Source organism: Dromiciops gliroides, chromosome 1 (assembly GCF_019393635.1).
Source record: "Dromiciops gliroides isolate mDroGli1 chromosome 1, mDroGli1.pri, whole genome shotgun sequence".
NCBI lineage: Eukaryota > Metazoa > Chordata > Mammalia > Microbiotheria > Microbiotheriidae > Dromiciops > Dromiciops gliroides.
In genome coordinates this window covers 192,772,802-192,793,736 of record NC_057861.1, presented here as the reverse complement: position 1 = coordinate 192,793,736, position 20,935 = coordinate 192,772,802, and the positions used below count along the sequence as shown (strand labels likewise).

Genomic DNA, 20,935 nt, shown 5'->3' with positions numbered 1-20,935 from the left:
TGCCCTTCATTCTCAACTTCAGATGTCATGACTTTCAGTGAATTGAATTTAAGTGAGGGAAGGCTGTGCAAAGTCACCAGTCTCACTCTCTCCAGAGCTATCTGGGTCCAATGGCAAGATATACATGGGGACAACTGGAGATGGCCTTAGATGTTTGAGGCAATCGGGATTAAGTGACTTGCCCAGGGTCACATAGCCTAGTAAGTGTCAAGTGTTTGAGACTGGATTTCAACTCAGGTTCTCTAACCACTGTGCTCTATCCAGTGTTCCACCTAGCTGTCCCAACAGCTATCCCTAATATAGTGGATAAGCCTTCAAATGGTAGGAAGCAAAACCTAGTAACCTGTCACGTTATCATTCACAGCAAAACTAGCTTTATGTCATAGAAAACCTAAAGGAAATATCATCGGGGAAATTTCTTAGTTTAAACAGCTCAGGATACTCAATTCAGGCTAAGCATAGAAACAATGGGATACATTTAACTTCCAAAGGAGGAATTTAGGGGGAAATAGGCAGTATTTAATATTTAACACAATATTTAATGTTTCCTGAACACCTCATGCCCGTTGTTTTTTGTTCTTTTGAAGTTATCGCTTTTGTGTAAAAAGAAAATTCATCCTTTGTTTTATGTTGGATTCTTCTGATGATACAAATAGAAGGGTTACAGAGAAGAATGAGTAACCACAGCAGGCTTGCCCTTAAACCCCTCTAGATTTCAGTGGGAGGCTTGAGTGGAGTCTGGGCACTTCAGTGCAACATAATAAAGAGAAAGAGGTGGAGTGGGAATTGGGGGCCTTTTAATCTGGTACGTTGCTAGGAGATTACCCTTGTTTGAAGGGTTGCTGCTATTACTGCTGTTCTAAGGTCTTTATGGGAGATGTCAGTGACCAGCTGTAATACCAAAATATGAAGGGAAGCATGTGGTACTTTGGGGTGGAAACATTTCTTTACAGGACAAAGTGAAAGCAGTGAATCCAGATGAGGATCAGCCAGCTTTCCTCTGGAAATAAACACCAGAGGAGGCAAAACTTCCCCCATATTGCGAGTCTTGGCTGTCTAGTAGGAGAATGTTTAAAGGTATCCAGGAAGCTGTAGGGGAAATCTGGCATTCAGTGGTTACTGGCATTCCAGAGAGAGACATTCCCAACCTGTTTCTTTCTTCTAAGGCCTAAAAATACAGGTACTCGCAGGGTAGAAAAAGGAAAAGTCTCATTTTGAAGCCTCGTTAAGACTTGGGCCAGTAGGGCCTCCATAGGGCAGTTAAGTGGCACAGTGCATAGAGGGCCGAGGCCTGAAGTCAGGAAGACTCTTCTTGTTGAGTTCAAACCTGACTTCAGACACTTTTAGTTGTGTGACCCTAGGCAAGTCGCTTAACCTTGCTTTCCTCAGTTTCCTTATCTGTAAAATGAGCTGGTAAAGGAATGGGGAAGAACTCCAGTATCTATGCTTAAGAAAACCCCAAATGGAGTTATGAAGAATCTGACATGACTGAACACCACCACCACGACCACCAATGACCTTCCAAAGGTTCAAAGGCTTTGACTGGAATGTAAGCCTCAATGGTTCTACCAAAATGAAAAGGCTTTGCGTGACCAGTACGTTAATAGTTGATTGGATTGGATTGGATTGAATTCACCAGGCATTTAATAAATAACTACTATGTATGACTAGGGTCCTGAGCTAGGGGCTGGTGATACAAAGACAAGAAAAACAGTTCCATAGGGAACTTACGTTTTGTTGGAGGGAAATAACATGTATACTAATGACTAAATAGAAGATAATATGAGAAAGGACAGAGCATTGACAACCAGGAGGAAGAAGGAAGTCTTCCTGTAGGATGTATTACCCGAGCTGAGTCTTGAAGGAAGCTAAGAAGAGCGAGTGTATTTCAGACATGGGCAATAGTCTGTCTGTGCAAAGGTGTGAAGGCAGGAGTTTGGGAAAAGCACATAGGTCTCCTTGACAGTATGTAGGAGGGTCTTACCACCAGAAATTTGTTCATCAGATGATGAGTTATTTCAGCTGAAGTAAGTTATGAAGGCCCATCTACTAAGTTATGAAGGGGTTTTGAGTATCCACACCAATGTAATCAGAGACTCCTGAAGTTGGTAAAATAAGGAACTGTGCAAACAGAATAGTGTGGTTTGGCTACATAGAATCTACAGATAAACCAGGTGTTGGGAAGCTTCATTTATTCTTCATTTATGACTAGGGGTCTAATGTGGAGAGTCTGGAGGCTACATAGGGAAAAAATCTAGTGCCATAGACAACCTCTCAGAAGACAGACAGAAAATACATGATCTCAGGCTGTGGTGACAGTGTTAATAATTATTACAGAAACCCATGGATAGATTTAGCACGTGTGGGAGACACCTGCAGCAGTGATTATATGTGCAAGAGTTAAAAAAAATGCTGGAAAGGGTGGAAAAGATGGAGGAAACATTTTTTAAACATGCGTATTTTTAGAATGTTAAACCATGTAAAAAGTATGCATAAAAGTCAGATTTTTTGAAAGCCTGCTATGTAGGCATACAACATAGCTACATATTTGTTTATTTTACATAATTTGTTGCTCAACAACTTGCTTATTTAAAAATAAAGATGAAAGGCTGGTTCTCTTGCTGACAGGGAGAATCAATCAGCCAGAATATACAGGAATATGTAGAAAGATGTGTAAATATATATATGTATTTGTGTATATGCATATGTACCAGTAATATATTTATTCCTATATGTAGTATACTGAAAGCAACTGATACTTAAACTAATTCCATTTTTCCAAACATATTATGACATTATAATATGCTGATTTTTGTGCCAGGAACTGAGGGAATTATAAAAATAGTGAAAATCTGGTCCCTGTCCTCAGGGAGTTTACTGTTTAATAGGAGAAATAAAATAACTGCATAAATAATGCAAAATAATCTTGATTGGTGTATAAAAGAGACACAAAGAAAGTACTGTGAGGACTCTAAGGAAGGGAAGGAAAGAGTTTCCTAGGTATGGAGTTTCCTAGGTAATGGAGAATGCCAGGTTTATTAAGGTTTTTCTTTTTTCTTTTTTAAAGCGTAGAGTTAGGTTGGAATGGCTTGAAAAATGTTCTGTCATTGCTGTCTGGATACAACCTCTCGGTATTAGTGGAGTTAATAATAATAATAGTAATAGTATCAGTAGTAGATGTGGTAGCTAAGATTTATTGGGTGCTTTAAGGTTTGGAAAATGCTTTACATATATAAGCATTTTTGATTTGCTCTCATGACAACCTTGTTAAGTAGGTTCTATTATGAACCCCATTTTGTAGATGAGTATTTATAGATGAGGACTTGCCCAAGATCACATAGCTTTTAAGTGTCTGGGTCTAAGGAATATTTGCATGCAGGTTTTCCTGACTCTAAGGACAACACTCCATCCTCTTAAGCCAGAGGTAACAAACATACAACCCAGTGTGAGAGTCAAGGTGGGTTGGGGTGGAAGGTGGGGGTGGTTATATGGGGTCCCAGATGCTCCCAGGTATGGCCTAAACCAGATTAAGATGTCATTGGGAAATATTTTTTTAAAAATAAATTACAAAATACACAAGCATATAGATAACGTGTAGTTTTCTAAGTCAATATGCAGCCAACAGGGATCTTTGTGTTCAGTGTAGTAGCCCCCATCTCTATTTGAGTTTGATCCCACTGGTCCAAGCCACCTAGCTTAATTCTAACCTCTGCCAAATATTTATTGTTAAATAACCTTTTCAGAAGTTAGAAACCAGACAGGGAAAGCTGGCTCCCATTACAGCTGAATTGAACATTAGAAGGGTTGAACTATTCCAATAAGTCAAATCAAATTCCACTTTAAGTATTTTTTTTTTTTTGTGGGGCAATGAGGGTTAAGTGACTTGCCCAGGGTCACACAGCTAACTAGTGTCTAGTGTCTGAGGCCAGATTTGAATTCAGGTCCTCCTGAATCCAGGGCTGGTGCTTTATCCACTGTGCCACCTAGCTGTCCCCCACTTTAAAGAATTTTCTACTTTGGCCTGTTTTCATTCAATCTGACCTACCTCAGCATGCAAAAAGGCTTCTTCTTCTTCTTCTTCTTCTTCTTCTTCTTCTTCTTCTTCTTCTTCTTCTTCTTCTTCTTCTTCTTCTTCTAAATTTCAGTTTGCCTCTAAACAATTTTGTGGAAATCTAAGATTCTATGGACTTCTGTGCAAGGGAACTTAAGATTTTAGTGTTTTATAAAATTGCTTATTTTTATTTATAGTTTATGTGAAAATATTATTTCCAAATCCAGTCCCTTTCTCTTCTTTTCTCTTCATATGACTCTGACTGGAGAGACACACTTGGTGTACTAGAAAAGAGACCAGATTTAGGAGTCAGATTCAGGTTTGAGTCTTGAGTGACCTCAGGAAGTCAATTAAGTTCTGTGCAACTTAATTTCCTCTCCTGTAAAATGGGGGTAATCATATTTGTTCAAGATCAAATGAAGTATGCCACAAACAAATTTAAAAATTGGTTATTAATTACCTCTGGGTACAAGTAACTGTGGTTATATAAAGGGTTTTGTAACTGTAAATATTATTTTCAAAGTGTAAAGAATTAATTGTTATTTGAGGTTTTTATGCCTCAGGCGTGCACTGGCCTGGGGCTCTGCAAACCGCCTGGTGCTCCACCCATTGCCATGGCACTGGCACATCACATCATCACCACTCGCCAACGCCTACATGGGCCTGGTAAAATTATTGGAAGCTTAGTGAGGGCAGTCATGTGACTGTCAGAGTGGCCATCCCATTGGCTGGGGCTGTGTGGGGTTTTTCTGGGATTTGGGGAGGAGAATTGGGCATTCTATCTGGACACTGGAAGGCGACAGGCATTCTGTTGCGTATTCTCAGCTGATTCCTGGGTGGTGGTATCTTTTGAGGTTGTATAATTTCCCTTTCCCCATTTTATTTCCTTTCCCTTGATCCTACTGATCCTGTTTGTGTTTTCCGGTTTTTTTAAAGTTCGTTCTTGTTAAAATAAATCCCTTAAGGGACTTGTTGACTGTCAGTGTCTTGAAATTATGTGTGACCTTAGAGAAGTCACTTAGCTTCCTTAAGGATACAATTTCCTCATCTGTAAAATGAGAGGGTTGGGCTAGATGCTTCCAGTGTCTCTTCCAGCTCTCAATCTAAGATCCAGTGACTTTATGATCCCATGCTATTTAGCCTTAGATGAAGCTTACCCTCTACTTTGGGTTGCTTCTTCTATAGTCATCTTGGCAACAAAAGAAAGACAGATTCAGAGAATGGAATATCAGGGCTCAAGTCTTTTCTCCAGCATCACCCTGAGCAAGTCACCTAACCTCTCAGTGTCCTCAGGCAACTAAGATTATAAATTATGGAGCTGAACTGACCTACATTGATAAGAGTCCCCTCACTGGGAGTTCATCTATCCATCTATTGTCTGGCCAACGGTCTGTATCTCTATTATATCTCTGTTATCTATGTCTATCTACTTATCTGTCCTTTCTTTCTATTATCTCTATCTCCTGAGTGAGGATACTCCCTGTATTGACCTGGGTCAGCATCTTCTCTTTGATTTACAATCTTAGGAGTTGCTAGGGGCCCTTAAGGGTTAAATATTTTGCTCAGGTCCACTCATCCAGTATGTATCAGAGGAAATACTCAACCCAGTAGGTGTCAGAGGACAGACTTGAATGTGGATCTTCCCTTAACAACTCCAAGGCCAGACTATTATTTACTAAGTCATGTAGTAAGGGGCAGCTAGGTAGCACAGTGGATATAGCCCTGGCCCTAGAGTCAGAAGGACCTGAATTCAAATCCAGCCTTATATACTTACTAGCCTTGTAACCCTGGACAAGACACTTAAGCTCAATTGACTCCAAAAATAAAATAAATTTTAAAAAATAGGGATGTGGATAGGGATAGGAACCAGACATGTGATTTAACTGAACTCATGTTTTACCCACTGAAGCTTATATCTCTTCCCAACCATAAATCATTTCTAGTTATTAGAAAATTTATTATTTTATTATTAAGTATGGTCAAAATAAAAGGAAAAAATAGAAACTTTATTACAAACTCTATCTACTGTGCTATCTAGCTACCCCTTACTATTTTTTAAAAAACCTCAACTAGATTAGAAGTTCAGGGGTTACTCATAGGCTGATCCCACTCTAATTGGTACTCAAACTTTGACCCGCATAATTTTTTTTTGGATGGGCAATGAGGGTTAAGTGACTTGCCCAGGGTCACACAGCTTGTAAGTGTCAAGTGTCTGAGGCCGGATTTGAACTCGGGTCCTCCTGAATCCAGGGCCAGTGCTTTTATTCACTGCGCCACCTAGCTGCCCCCAGACCTGCATCATTTTCATTATTCACCTACTGGAACACCTAGCATGGTCCCCTTCCCTTAATATATTGCTTCTTCTAAGTCCCAACTAAAACCCCCCTTCTCCAGGAAGCCTTCTCCAAACCCTCTTAATTCCAGTGCCTTCCCTCTGTTAATTTTTTTCCTATATTTCCTGTAGCTTGCTTTGCATATATGTTTGGATGTTGTCTTCCCCATTAGATATGTAAGCACCTTCAGGGCAGGAGCCATGTTTTTCCTCTTTTTGTGTCTCCAGTGCTTAATAAATATTGCTTGCTTGTTTGCTTGATGTCAGGCTCCAAATGGCATAGCCCACTTCAACTTAGAACTACCAAGCTTAAGGGATCTATCACTTAGTCTTACCAGTACCTAGAATTATAGATGTGTGCCATCAGGCTCAATCTTCCTCTTCTTCTTCTACTACTACTACTACTACTACTACTACTACTACTACTACTACTACTACTACTACTGTTATTGTTATTTCAGATCTCCCTGAAATACTTAAACCTGGCATAAATCTTGCTTATTAAGACTTTTTTCACACATGCCTTTTCTCATCACCTAGGAGGCACAGTGGTAGAGGGCTGGACCTAGAGTCAAGAAGACCTTAGACATTTACCTATGTGACTTTAAGCAAGTCATTTATTTAAATTTTTTTTTTGGTGGGGCAATGAGGGTTAAGTGACTTTGCCACCTAGCTGCCCCCTTAAGCAAGTCATTTAAACTCTGTCTCAGTGGAAGACAGCACCTACTTCAGAAAGTTATTATGAGGATAAAATGAGATAATATTTTATAAAGTGTAAGTACAATGTTTGGCATATATAGGTACTTTCCATTATCATGTAATTGAAATATATTCACTTCATAAAGGTTCCACTATTTAAAAATATTAAAATGTTTCTGTTACTTAAACAAGTTTGGAAACTGTTAGAAAATTTCCTGGATCTTTATCATTTCTGTTAGTCAGCCACTAAACATTTATTAAGTGCTTATTATATGCTAGGGGCTGTGCTGAGCCTTGGGGATATGAAGATAGACAAAAGACAGTCACTGCCCTCAAGGAGCTCACAATCTAATGGATCATATTATTAGAAACTCCTTGATGCTGCAGTTCTTTACTAGGCTTCTGTAAGTCTCTTACAGGGCTTAGCACCATGGGTGTGAAGCCGGGCATGAAGTGGGCAGTATTTTGTTGAGTAAATATAGGGATAAGTGAATCAGATGTTCTTGTGATTATGGGTAATTTTTACTATATCCCATTTGGTCACCTTGACTTACAGCATCCTTCATAATTGCTCTGTAGGTATAGGGCTTTGAATAAGATAGTGACACACAAGAAAAACAGCTCTGTGTAGAATATTGTTAGATGCTTGAGGGAAATGGAATGATGATAGGAAATAGGTCCCTAGAACATAGTAATTAAAAGTTTGATGTGATCAAGACCAGGGAACGGGGAGAGCAGAACCCCAGGAAGGCAGAGTGGAGTAAGGATTGGCAAAAAAATATAATTGCAAGAGTGCTATAAGCTCTCAATAATGTTAGATCTGTAGTTCAATGTTATCCAGGCCCATTTGATAGTAATAATTCATATTTATGTATTGCTTCTAGATTTGAATAATGCTTTATATGTATTATTTCATTTGAGACTCACAACAACTCTGTGAGAAAGCTAGATGGTGGTGATAGTGGTAGTGGTAATGATGATGATGGTATTCCCATTTTATAGATTCCTGGAGAAGTGAAATGATTTATCTAGGGTCTCAGTAAGTTTCTGAGGCCGGGTTTTAACTTAGTCTTCCTAACTTTAGGTTCAGTGCATGACTGCTGTGTATGTGGTTGGGCCTCTTAATTAAGTAGAATTATATTATCACTTAAAACATTTTTATATGCTAACTACTTGGTTTATAACCAACCTTCCCAACTCCCTTACTCCCCACCCAGTTGAGAAAGACCTGGTTTTAAATTCTGCCTCAGATACTTACTTTGTGACCCTATTAATTGCATATTGATAGTATTGCTTAGAACTTGTAAAGAAAAAATTATTAACTTAACTAGCTAATCTTGTCTGAAAAATTATACAACTGGACTTATATGGAAAATTATGATTATATGAAAAAGTATAACTTTAGAAAAATTTAATTGGGCCTTAAGTCCTGCTGTGGTCACTATTCAAATGTAAAAATATTTTAGCTAACTTGCCTAATTTGGGGGGACTAATCTTACTGGAAGTCTAATCTTTGAACTTTTGACTGATGTGTGGGATGTTTGACTGCTATTAATTTAATATGGGCCGTTTAAAAAATTTCTCCACACTGCTCCCAAATTGATAAGCAAATGAATAAGAAGCCTCTTAATTAAATAACCAAAGCAGAATTTATTTATAAAAATCAATGTAAATGATAAGGGTAAAAAAATTCAAATTATACAACCTGTCTGCTTTTAATATGATAAGGGCCATTGCCGCCTCTTGCCTTAGAGTATGCTCCAGCTTTCTCCAACTTTCACTCTTTCTCCTTCACTCCAGCTTCCCTGCTTCACTTTCACTTCTAACTCCAAACCCCTTTCACTTTGTTGACCCCCCTGAAAAGCCGCTTAGTGTCCTCACCTCTGTTGCCAACCCCCTGGCGTCTCTAGCATCCCTTTCTCACCTACCTCTCCATGTCTCTAGCCTTCTGGCGTTCTTCATTGCTCTTAGTCTTTTCTCTTAGTCTTTTCTTTGTCTCTGTCAGCCCCTCCCTTTACACAGCCTCAGTCTGCTTAGCATCCTTGTAGCAGCCCCCCTTCTGTCCATTCTCTTAATCTTCCAGCCTCCTTGCATCCCCCCTTTACTGTCTCGCTCCCCTGTATATATGTTCCTTCTCTCCCCTCAAACCTTGGGCTCCCTGAACCCCCTCACATGCCAAGCTAATCTGCAGGCTGCACTAGGGCTGTGCCCAGTGGGGCTTGAGGGGCCCGTGCCCCCTGCTGTATGCCTGGGACCTCCGCACGGGCTATGCTAGGGCCTGGCAGGACAAGCCTGGGATCTCTGGGGCAGCTCCCCTCAGGGCGTAGGAAGCTGGGGTTTCTTCCCCCCACCCCCAGCTGTGTTACCTGGGGTCCTGAAAAGCCCACAGGGTTTTTTTTTGGCTCAGCTGGAGTGGAGGGGGAGGGGCACCAGCCCCTCACACAGAAAAAAACCCTGAGAGCCTAAGGCTTTTTAATTTCAGCCCAAAGGCAGGGTCCCCAAATCAAAATAAATTCCCACAAACTATAGACTCTAGAATATTGTTAGTAGCATGTAGAATTCCTCTTGTATTTGGGTTAGCCTAGCATTCATGTAGAAGCAACATATTATATATCAGTAGATTTCTTTACATGAGTTCCCTGTCATTTGGAACACTAATATTATTCATTTTAATTTTTATAGACTTTGAGTAAGGAATATCATTTCTGCTTATTTTCTTAAAAGAGATTTTTTTCTTGTATTTTAAAATTTTTATTTTTGCAATTCAACACAAGTGGGTATACAATTTGGGGGTCCTGTCTATTATATTTTGTATTCTTTGTTTATACCCTTCAATCAATGTACTGACAATAGAGACCTGAGATATTTTAATGTGGTGTAGTAGGAAGAAAATTTGTACAGGAGATAAGAACCTGAGTTTCACTGTCATCTTGGGCAAGTTAAGTTACTTAACTTCATCACAAGATTTAATGTTGGAGGGGACCTTGTAGATTATCTGGTACAAATGACAAGTGCCACTTGTCCAAGCTCCCACAGGTAGTAAATAGTAAGATATTTGCATCTAGATTTTCTGATTTAAAATTGAATAAGCTTTCCATCATACTTTGCTCCCTTTCAAGGCTTTCTTACTTTGTCTATAAAATGAATGGATTAGAGTCAATATTTCAACAGGGTTCTTAACTTGGACCTCTTTGGCAGTCTGTGGTATCACAGGCCTCTTTGGCAGTTTGGTGAAGCCTGTAGACCCCTTCTTAAAATAATGTTTTTATTTTTATTTTTTCAATGTAAAATTTGTTTTACTTGACTTTGTTACAGGGTTTTAAAAAAATTAATTAGTTAATTTGGCATTTTCCCCTAGTTACATGTAAAAAAATCCCACTTTTTTTCACATTGATTTTTAAAAAACTTTGTGTTCCAAATTTTATTCCTCCTGCCCTCCCTGCCCCTCCCTAAGAAATCAAGCAATTCAATATAAGTCATACATGTGCAGTCATGCAAAACACATCCACATTAGTCAGGTTGTGAAAGAAAACAGACAAAACTTTAGAAAGAGGAACTAACAAAAAAAATTATACTTCATTCTGTATTCAGATACCATCAGTTTTTTCTCTGTAGATGAATTGCATTTTCATAAGTCCTTCTGAAAGCATCCTGCTTATCATTTTTTTCACAGTTACTATTGCTACCTGTATCGCCCTCCATCTTATTCCTTCCTCTTGATATTCACTATTTTTCTATCTTCTTTAACCCTATCCCTCCTCAAAAGTGTTTTGCTTTTTACTTTCCCCTCCCCTAATCTGCCCTCCCTTCCTTCACCTCTCTCTCCCCCCCCTTATCTCCTTCCCCTCCCACTTTCCCGCAGGGCAAGATATATTAATATACCCACTTGAGTGTGTATGTTATTCCCTCTTTGAGCCAGTTCTGATGAGAGTAAGGCTCACTCACTTCCCCGCTTCTTCCCCATCTTCCCCTCCACTCCATAAGCCTTTTCTTCTTTATTTTATGTGAGCTACTTTACCACATTCCATCTCTCCCTTTCCCTTTCTTCCAGTGCATTCCTCTTACCCCTGAACTTTATTTTAAAGATGTCATTATGGGGCAGCTAGGTGACCCAGTGAACAAAACACCAGCCCTGGACCTAGGAGGCCCTGAGCCCCAATCCAACCTCAGACATAAGCCACCCACCCTGCTTGCCCCACACAAAAACAAGGATAAACAAAAACCAAATGCTATAATATAATCCCTTCATATCCAATTCACACCTGTGCCCTCTGTCTAAGTATATTCCTTTCAGCTGCCCTAATACTGAGAAAGTTCTTATGAGTTAGAAATATTATCTTCCCTTGTAGGAATGTAAACAGTTTAACCTTTTAACATCCCTCATGATTTCTTTTCCTGTTTATCTTTTTATGTTTCTCTAGGGTCTTATATTTGAAAGTGAAATTTTCTATTCAGTTCAGGTCTTTTCATCATGAATGCCTGAAAGTCCTCTTTTTCATTGAAGTCCCATTTACCCCCTGAAAGATTATAATCAGTTTTGCTGGGTAGGTGATTCTTGGTTGTTATCCCAGTTCCTTTGCTCTCTGGAATATCATATTCATGCCCTCCAATCCTTTAATGTAGAAGCTGCTAGATCTTGTGTTATCCTGACTGTAGCTCCACAGTACTTGAATTGTTTTTTTCTAGCTGTTTGTAATATTTTCTCCTTGACCTGTGAGTTCTGGAATTTGGCTATAATATTCCTGGAAGTTTTCCTGTTGGGATCTCTTTCAGGAGGTGATCAGTGGATTCTTTCAATTTCTATTTTACCTTTTGCTTCTAGAATATCAGGGCAATTTTCCCTGATAATTTCTTGGAAGATGATGTCTAGGTTCTTTTTTTGATCATGGTTTTCAGGTAGTCCAATGATTTTCAAATTATCTCTCCTGAATCTATTTTCCAGGTGAGCTGTTTTTCCAAGGAGATATTTCATATTGCCCTCTATTTTTTTTTTATTAATTTGGATTTGCTTTATTGTGTCTTGATTTCTCATAAAGTCATTAGCTTCTATTTGCTCTATCCTAATTCTTAAGCAATGATTTTCTTCAGAGAGATTCTGTACCTTCTTTTCCATTTGGTCAATTTGGCTTTTCAAGCTATTGACTTTTTCCTCATGACCCTCCTGCATCATTCTCATTTCTCTTTCTATTTTTTTCCCTCTACCTCTCTTACTTTTCCCTCTTCCTCTCTTACTTTATCTTGAAAGTCCTTTTTAAGCACTTCCATGGTCTGAGACCAATTCATATTTTTCTTGGAATCTTTGGATGTAGGAGCTTTGATTTTGTTATCTTCTTCTGAAGGCATATTTTGATCTACCTTGTCACCAAAGAAACTTTTGATGATCTGCTGCTTTTTCTGCCTGCTCATCTTGCCTGCCTATTTCTTGATTCTAACTCCTTCTTAAAGTGGAGCCCTACTTCCAGAACATACTATCCTAAGCTTCAGGGGGTCACAGGTGGTACAGTTTAAGGAGAGTCTCATTCTCAGCCCACCTGGCCTATAAGCAATCACATGCCTGCTTGCTCTTTAACCTGGAAGCAGAAATCTTATTGAAATCTGATTCTTTGTGGTTGCAAGCTTGGCATTCCTATGCCCCTCCCCCACTGGGCTGCTGCCACTTGAGTCTGTTTACTGGTTCAGAACACAGGGGCGCTTAGCCTTAGCTCCAGCAGAGACTGCTACTATTTCCCCCTGGTCAACTGCTGGACCCCCTCACTGGTCCATGAGCCAAGTTTCAGAAGTAGCCACCTATGTTGATGATTCTGAGACTCTGGAGGCACAGCCTACTTGGGGCTAGATCTGCACTGTGCACTGTGCTCCTCTCTCACCCTGGTACAGCAAACTATCCCTGTCACCCTTTTCGGCTGTCTTTGCCTGAAAAATGATCCCACTCTGTCCTTTTGTGGGTTCTGCTGCTCCAAGAGTTGTCATATGGCATTTTTTTGAAGGTATGTGGATGGATTGTGGGGTGCTCCAAAAGTTACAGCCTTTCCTCTGCCATCTTGTCTCTGCCTAGAATAATGTTTTTAAATAAAATAATTTGACACCAACTTTGAATGTCTGTTGGTTTATTATTAGATTATATTCTTTCCAAAGGGAAGTATAGGGAGAACTCATTCTCCTCTTTTAGTGGTACAAGCTGGGATTGCAAGTTCTGTACTTAGGACGTCAGCCAAAGAGGTTGTATGTAACATAGTGCATTTAGTGCTGAATTTGGAGACCTGAAGATCTATGTCCTAACATTATGATACTTACCTTTTCAGAATACAGATAGTCTAAATGCCTAACACCCTTGGTCTGAATCCTGGTCTACATGTACCCTTATCCTGGTGTTTTTTGCTGACAATGGCTTCACAATCCCATAGAATTCATTAAGCTAATGGGTTCATGTTTGCCAGATGAATGACTCATGCCATTCTTTTAATTTTTTTTTCCTTCCAGAACACTATAATTACACATCTTCAAATATCAATGCTGGTTTGCCTCTCAATGTGGCCCATCCCTCATTGTCAACCCCATGCCATGATCTTCAGACATCCAATCCAGTCATTTCAGTTGTACCATCAACAAATCATCCCTCTGGATATGGAGGCAGTATTGACAGTGGGACTTCAGGATATTATCTTTCTTCAAATGTCAGACCTAATGGAGCCCCAGCACTAGAAAGTCCTCGGATTGAGATAACTTCTTATTTGGGACTTCATCATAACAACAACCAGTTTTTTCATGATGCTGATGTTGAAGAAACAATACCAAACTCTAAACGATCTCCTTCTACTGCCACCTTGAATCTACCAAACATTGAAGCTTATAGAGATCCATCTTGCCTGAGTCCAGCTAGTAGCTTATCTTCCCGAAGCTGTAATTCTGAAGCATCATCATATGAATCCAATTATTCTTACCCATACACATCTCCTCAGACATCCCCATGGCAGTCTCCTTGTGTCTCTCCCAAGACCACTGACCCAGAGGAAGGATATCCGCGGGGTATGGTGGCCTGCAACTTGCTGAATTCTCCTAGGCATTCTCCATCTGCATCCCCAAGAACAAGCATTACAGAGGAAAACTGGCTCAGCACCCGTAACTCCAGGCCATCTTCCCCTTGCAACAAGAGGAAATATAATCTAAATGGGAGGCAGACATCTTACTCACCACATCATTCTCCAACACCATCTCCCCAGAATTCCCCTCGAGTTAGTGTGACAGATGAGACATGGCTGGGAAACACTAACCAATATACCAGTTCTGCCATTGTGGCTGCTATTAATGCCCTCACCACAGACAGCACAATCGACATGAATGATGGGATTCCCATAAAGTCCAGGAAAACGGCCCTAGAGCATACTCCTTCCATGACACTCAAGATAGAACCAGCTGGTGAGGATCATGGGACCATTTCGCCCACTTCTGATTTATCACCTGAAGAATTTTCTAGCTTCCAGCATATCAGGAAAGGAAACTTCTGTGATCAGTACCTTTCAGTGCCACAAAATCCATACCAATGGGCCAAACCAAAGCCGCTGTCTCCCACTTCATATATGAGGTAAGATTTATTATTATTTTCTACAAATACATTTAAAAAAATGTAAGAAATATACCCAAACTCTTCATATTTCTATCTTGCTTGTTCATTCCACTTCTTCCTGTCCTAATTTCTTTATCTTACTATTGTCATTGCATCTGGGTGCAGATGTGACTCAAGTTGAGAAATTCCCATGGAGCAGAAAAAAGGCGGCTCTTGACAACCAGCCATATTGGTGTTTCAAGAACAACACAGCATTCTCTTCCCTTGAGACAGAGTGCTTGGTCTCTGGCAGTCTGGTGACAGGAAACACAAATGTATTCTGAACTTGGTGTTTTTAACAGTGCAGTCTAACTGCTGCTACACTGTTTGGTTCACTTAATTAGTCCAACATTTTCATTTTTAACTAAACAACTGCTTCCCCAACAGGTGGCCCACTAATGACCTCTTGCAGTCCAAGCCTTTTAATTTTTTGTACAGAAACAACGGCATGTTACCTGATGTAGCATCATTAGTTATTTAACTTTCTTTTTTTCTTTTCTCTTTGTCTTCATGGCATTTTCCACCCCAAACTCATTTTTTACTTCAACATTCAGGGAGGGAGAAGTGAAAAGCATACTGGGAGGGGTGAAGAAGAAGAGAGACTTGGGGTAGAAGGATAAGAAAATTTTAAAAAATTAGCACAGGAATCTTTGGATTGGGGAAATACTGTTTTTTTTAAATATTGCAGTAGGATAGTTTGTCAGTCTTAAAATAGCTTTTATAATTTTCTTCTTTATTTAAAAATACCAGGCTCTCTATTCCTGGCTTTTATATAATTAAAGGGCTATATGGTATTCTAGGATTAAGACTGTAAGCAGAGAGTTCAGTGTCATCTTACCAATGAACCCATTTAAGAATCTATGTTTGTTTTAAAGACACAATGCAAGAGACAGAGTGGTTTTTCTTTGTTGTTTTAATTTGTTTCCCAAAAGAACACATGGAAGATACTATTAGTAAAAACAAGAAATAGAATAGTTTTCTTGAGTCTCATGAGACAGGTCTAAAGTTCTGTGAAAACTTAAACTTTGACAACTACTTGGTATAGAAGGTCAATCTTCAAATTATCACCAGAACTAGCATTCAGAGGCTGATTTGATTTAGAAACATAGAATTACTTTGTCCCCCTATTTGGCAACTTTTAAAATAAATTCAATGACTAGTAAACTATCATGTTTAAAAACAAATGATAAATAATAACAATATTTTAAAGTGAATCCTCTTAAAGAGGCCACATGAATTATATAAATATAATGAATTAAAATAATCAATGTTTTAAATGGACTTAATTGTGGGTATGTTGCCATTTGTGTAATAGGCATTTTTACAGGCATTATAGTCCACAGAAATATATTTCATACCTTTTTCTATACCTCATTAAAAGCTGCTAAAAACAAGTCTATGGAAATACATATCAGATTAAAATTGTTACATGAAGACATTCACATCAAGAAGTTTTTTTAAAAAAAGAAATCATAGGAATGATTTTAAAGAAATTAATTAAATAGGGATTAATATTGTTTTATAACAATAGTAAAAGTAGAAGTATAAAATAGAGGTTCTCTTGAGTTTGTATGCATATGTGAACATATATATGCACACATGCTCACACACACAATAGCCTTTACTGAATTTCTCTCTAGATTTGTTGAACAGCCAATACATTCTTTGGGAACGTCTGTCAATCTGCTCCCTTCAGTTTATGTTATATTTTTAATCCATTACATGGTACTACATGGCAGTGATTATTGAAAAGGCATGGGAGTGATGGCGTTTTTTTTTTTTTTGCCTTTAGAAATTTCAACCAGTATTCATGTCAGTCAAATTATTATGTTATCTTTATCTTTTGGTTACAGAAAGCCTCTTGGTAGATATTATGCACACAGCATTCCTATTCCCTAATATAAACATACAAAAACATATAAAATGTCCAAAACCATCCTCAGAGGATTACAAAGTTAACATTTTTCCACTGTTTTGGTCCTACATCAAAATATGTTTCCTGATCCTTTGCAATATGTTTCCATGTGATCTCATTAACTGGTGCTCTAGGGCAGCTGGAAGCTACTGTAGAAAGGAGATCCTAAGTTATTTTACCAGTCAGAGATACTGACCAAACTTCCTTCCACAAAGAATATCTCTCTGTTAACATACATGAAAAACTGCAGGATAACTGCAGATGGACGTCAATAGAATCACTAACTACGCAACTGAAACTGTTGTATTTTTAATCACCCCAACATTCTTTGGATCAGAAATTTGCCATAACATTTTTGGATTTTTTTCTTTCCTGCTTCTCTCTCTCTCTCTCTCTCTCTCAAATAATGCCTCCATAATATCAAAAAGACTTTGTATAACTTTTTTTTTCCTTTTAGTGTAAACCCTATTAATTCTGACAAATCAACTCATTCCAACAAGCACATTAAATACCTCCTAAGTAATCAGGTACTGTTCTTGGAATTGGAGATTTGAAGGCAAAAACAAAACAATCCCTGCACTCAAGCTTACATTTTGTGAGAAGCAGGGAATAACACATACACAGTTAAATACATAAAAACATATACATACGCAAAACAAGTTCAAAATGATTTAGTTAGAGGAGTATGGTTGAATGTTAATAACCAGGAATCAGGAAAGGCTTAATCAAGGAGGCAGTATTTAAGATAAATAACAACAGCTAGCATTTATATAGCGCTTTAAGGTTTGCAAAGTGTTTTACAAATATTACCTCATTTTATCCTCACAACAACCTTGGGAGGTAGGTGTTATTATTAGCCCCAGTTTACAGATGAAGAAACTGAGGCAACCAGAAGTTAAGTGACTTGCTAGGGGTTACCCAGTTAATAAATGTTGGAGGTTTGAATTGAAATCAAGGCTTCCTGACTCCTCCCCTAGCACTCTATCCATTATGCCACTTAGCTAGAAATTACCAGGAAGTGGAAGTGAGAAGAAAGAACAGTCCAGGAGTGGCGAATGACTATGCAAAATAGTGCAAAGGCATACTCGTATGAGGTCACATCATAGGATTATAGATCAAAAGCTAGAAAGCATCTCAGAAACCATCTAGTCTACTGTCTCTGATTTTACAAGTGTGGAAACTGAGGCTCAGGGAGGTTAGGTGACTTGCCCAAACTCACGGAGATAGTAAGGAAGCATCAGATGTAAGATCTGAGTTCAGATCCATTGACTCAGAGAACTCTCTCTATGATTCCATGATAGGATGTGGTATACATTATGTAGCCAGTTGGTCAGTTTGGCTAGATCATAGAGTTTGCTAGGGGCTCTCATTTGACATTAGTCTGTAAGGTAGACTAGGGTCATATCATGAAGGACTTTAAATACCCAAAAAGAAGAGTTTGTATTTCATCCTAAAGGTCATAAGGATGTACTGATGCTTCTTGAGTCTACTTACTATCTCATTTTGCTTCATATTTAAAAGTCATTTTTAATCATTAATCCATATTATTTTTAAATTTTTATGGATTAAGAAACTGACACAGAAAGAATAGATATCTCCATGAAGCACCTACCCTTTCCGGACCCCCCCCCCCCGCCCATAACTCAACAGAGCTCTGGCTAAATACAAGGATTCTTAACTTTCTATTCTACTCAGACCATTTATCATTTTTAAAAAAGCATAAAGAGAAAATATAAATTATATTTTTTCTTCTTTTTGTTTCATAATTTAATATTTGTTAGGTCTTTAATACAATAAACAATTATTAGCTACCCTTGGTGCCAGAAGAGATGTTCTTATTTATTTGTTTTTTAAAAGAAATTAATGTACATTATTGAGAAATCAACAACAAAACCCAAGCCTCCCATCAGTGCTTGCTGCTTAATTGCAGATGTTTTGTACATGAATGAACTTTGGAAGCACCCCAGAGACGTGTGACTCAGAAACATCATGCAAAACATTCATTTTGAAAAGGAAACAAACCAATTTTATTCCCCATATAGTCCTTTGCTTAGAGGGCTCCAGATATTTATAATTGTATGCATATTTGGCATGTAATTTTTTTTTAGCATATGTATAGAGTTTCAAGTATAGCCTATTTTTGCACAATAGTGGTACTGAATGTTTAAAATAACAGGAGGAAAAGCAAAACTGTAATAACTAAAATTCTACAATAGTGAAATTCACATCTGTACAATGATACCAGCTCACATTTCTACAATGCTTTAAAGCTACCAAGTCCTTTCCTCTCAATAACATGGAAAGGTAGGTAGTATAGGAATGATATTCCCATCTTATAGATGAGGAAACTGAGGGTGAGAGAGGCCATGTGATATTATTTGCTCAGTTTACACAGCTATCAGATATCAGGGGCAGGATTTAAACCCTGTTCTCTTGACTTCAGTCCAGCTGTTCTTCAGCTGAAGTGTCCTGCCTCTCTTAGAATTGCAAGCAATTTTAGAGCAGGAGGTCTTAAGTCCAGTGTTTCTGTCTTAAAAAATATTTTGATAATTGTGTTTCAATATAATTGGTTTCCTTTTGGTCATCCTTTATATTTTTTGCTTTTAAAAACATTTCCCAAAAAGGTTAAGAATCCCTTTTCTAGAGGTTGTCTAGACCTTTAGACCTCTAGTCATAGAGGTTGTCTAGACTGAGGAAACAGGTCTAGAGGAATTCAGTGACTTGTTCAGTCATTTAAATACTAGCAGAACTGAAACTAGCCATCAGATCAGTGTGTTTAGTGTTTAGGCAATATGTTGCTACTACTGAAGATATGTTGTGTGCTTAGCAAATTCTAATTTACAGGTTTTTCTGTAACCAACTTAGTAACTTAAAATGCAATTTAAAAAATAATTTTTTGGTTACAATAATGTATGAAACTAACATTTTCCAGTTTTTCTCTCTTTAATTTTTTTTTTTACTCATTAACAGATAGAATGTGTCTATCTGTTGTGTGAAGCCTGCTGTGTTTCAAGACCTCTAATTCCAGTATTAGCATGTTATATTTTACTTGTGGCTCTTTTGGTTAATGGTGATAAAATGTGGCTTCAAAATCATTCAACTTCAAATACCTTTGGCTTAGAGCATTTCTTAGAATACTTGCAAGATAAGCCCCCAATATAAATTGGTCAGTTTTTGCAATTGTATTCTTTTTGTAGGGGGTTCTCTCTCAGCTTTATCTGTGGCTATATATTTGTTCCTGTCTCTTGGATGACAATTATTATGTAAGAAAGGCACAGTTAATTTTTGATTATCTGTATGTGTATTTATCCTGGCACATTTTAAATGCAATACTCTATGTCTTTTATCATCCTGTCTATTTCTTTTGTTCTTGGTTGTTCTAGGGCAGGACACTGGCTTGGGGCAGGTGGAGGTAGTTTTTTCTGCTGTTGGATCTTGGTATTCATTCATTCAACACATTTTTAATATACTTATATTATGTTACAAGGCCATAAATACTAGGTGCTGTATATAATGAAGAATTATGATTGGTTTCTGCTCTTAAGGAAATTCAAAGTAAAATATAAGTATAAAGGTATAAATATGAAAATTCTTCATATCTAATAACTTATAGCATCCTCTTTTCACACACAGTCTCATTTCCTTAATTCAGGCTCTCATTACCTCCTGCTTCCACAATTGTAGTTACCTTCAAACATCTTCCTCCAGTTCAATTTGAGGAAAATGGGTGGTGCTGTGGATAGAGTGCTAGTCTGGGAATCAAGAAGCCCTAAGTTTGAATCCTACCTCAGACATTTATTATCTGTGTTGTTCAGTTGTGTCTGACTCTTTGTGTGACCCCATTTTGGAGTGGTTTGACATTTTCTTCTCCAGACGTGGAACTGAGGCAAATGGCTAAGTGATTTACCCAGAGTCACACAGCTAGTAAGTGTCTAAGGCTGGATTTGAACTCATGAAGATGAGTCTTCCTGATTCCAAGTCCATTGCTCTATTCACTGTGCCATCTAGCAGCCCTTATTATCTGTGTAACCTTCAGCAAATCACAACCCCTCTCAGCCTCACATTTCTTCATCTATAAAACAGGAATGATAATAGCTCCTACCTCACAAGGTTGTTGTGAGGATAAAATAAATTAATTGATACAAAGTCTTACATAATAATTAGATATTATTATTATTACCCTGCGCTGCTAAAATAATCTACACAATATACAACTCTGATCCCAGTTTCTTGATGGCTAATGTTGATTTGATGCCTTCTTCTCCTTTAAAGGGAAGATTGGGCTTAGCATTACTGTTGAGGTCAGTGTGATATAGCCAGTAAACAGAGTGTTGA

General features: G+C 38.2%; 1 protein-coding gene across 1 annotated transcript in view; it reads left to right on the top strand.

Moving 5' to 3' along the window:
- NFATC1 (nuclear factor of activated T cells 1) overlaps positions 1 to 20,935 on the top strand; it is a 221,502-nt gene that overhangs the window by 21,876 nt on the left and 178,691 nt on the right. Inside the window, exon 2 of the mRNA XM_043979273.1 lies at positions 13,563 to 14,664. Coding sequence (XP_043835208.1) covers positions 13,563 to 14,664 — 1,102 coding nt within the window. The remainder of the gene's footprint in view (positions 1 to 13,562; positions 14,665 to 20,935) is intronic.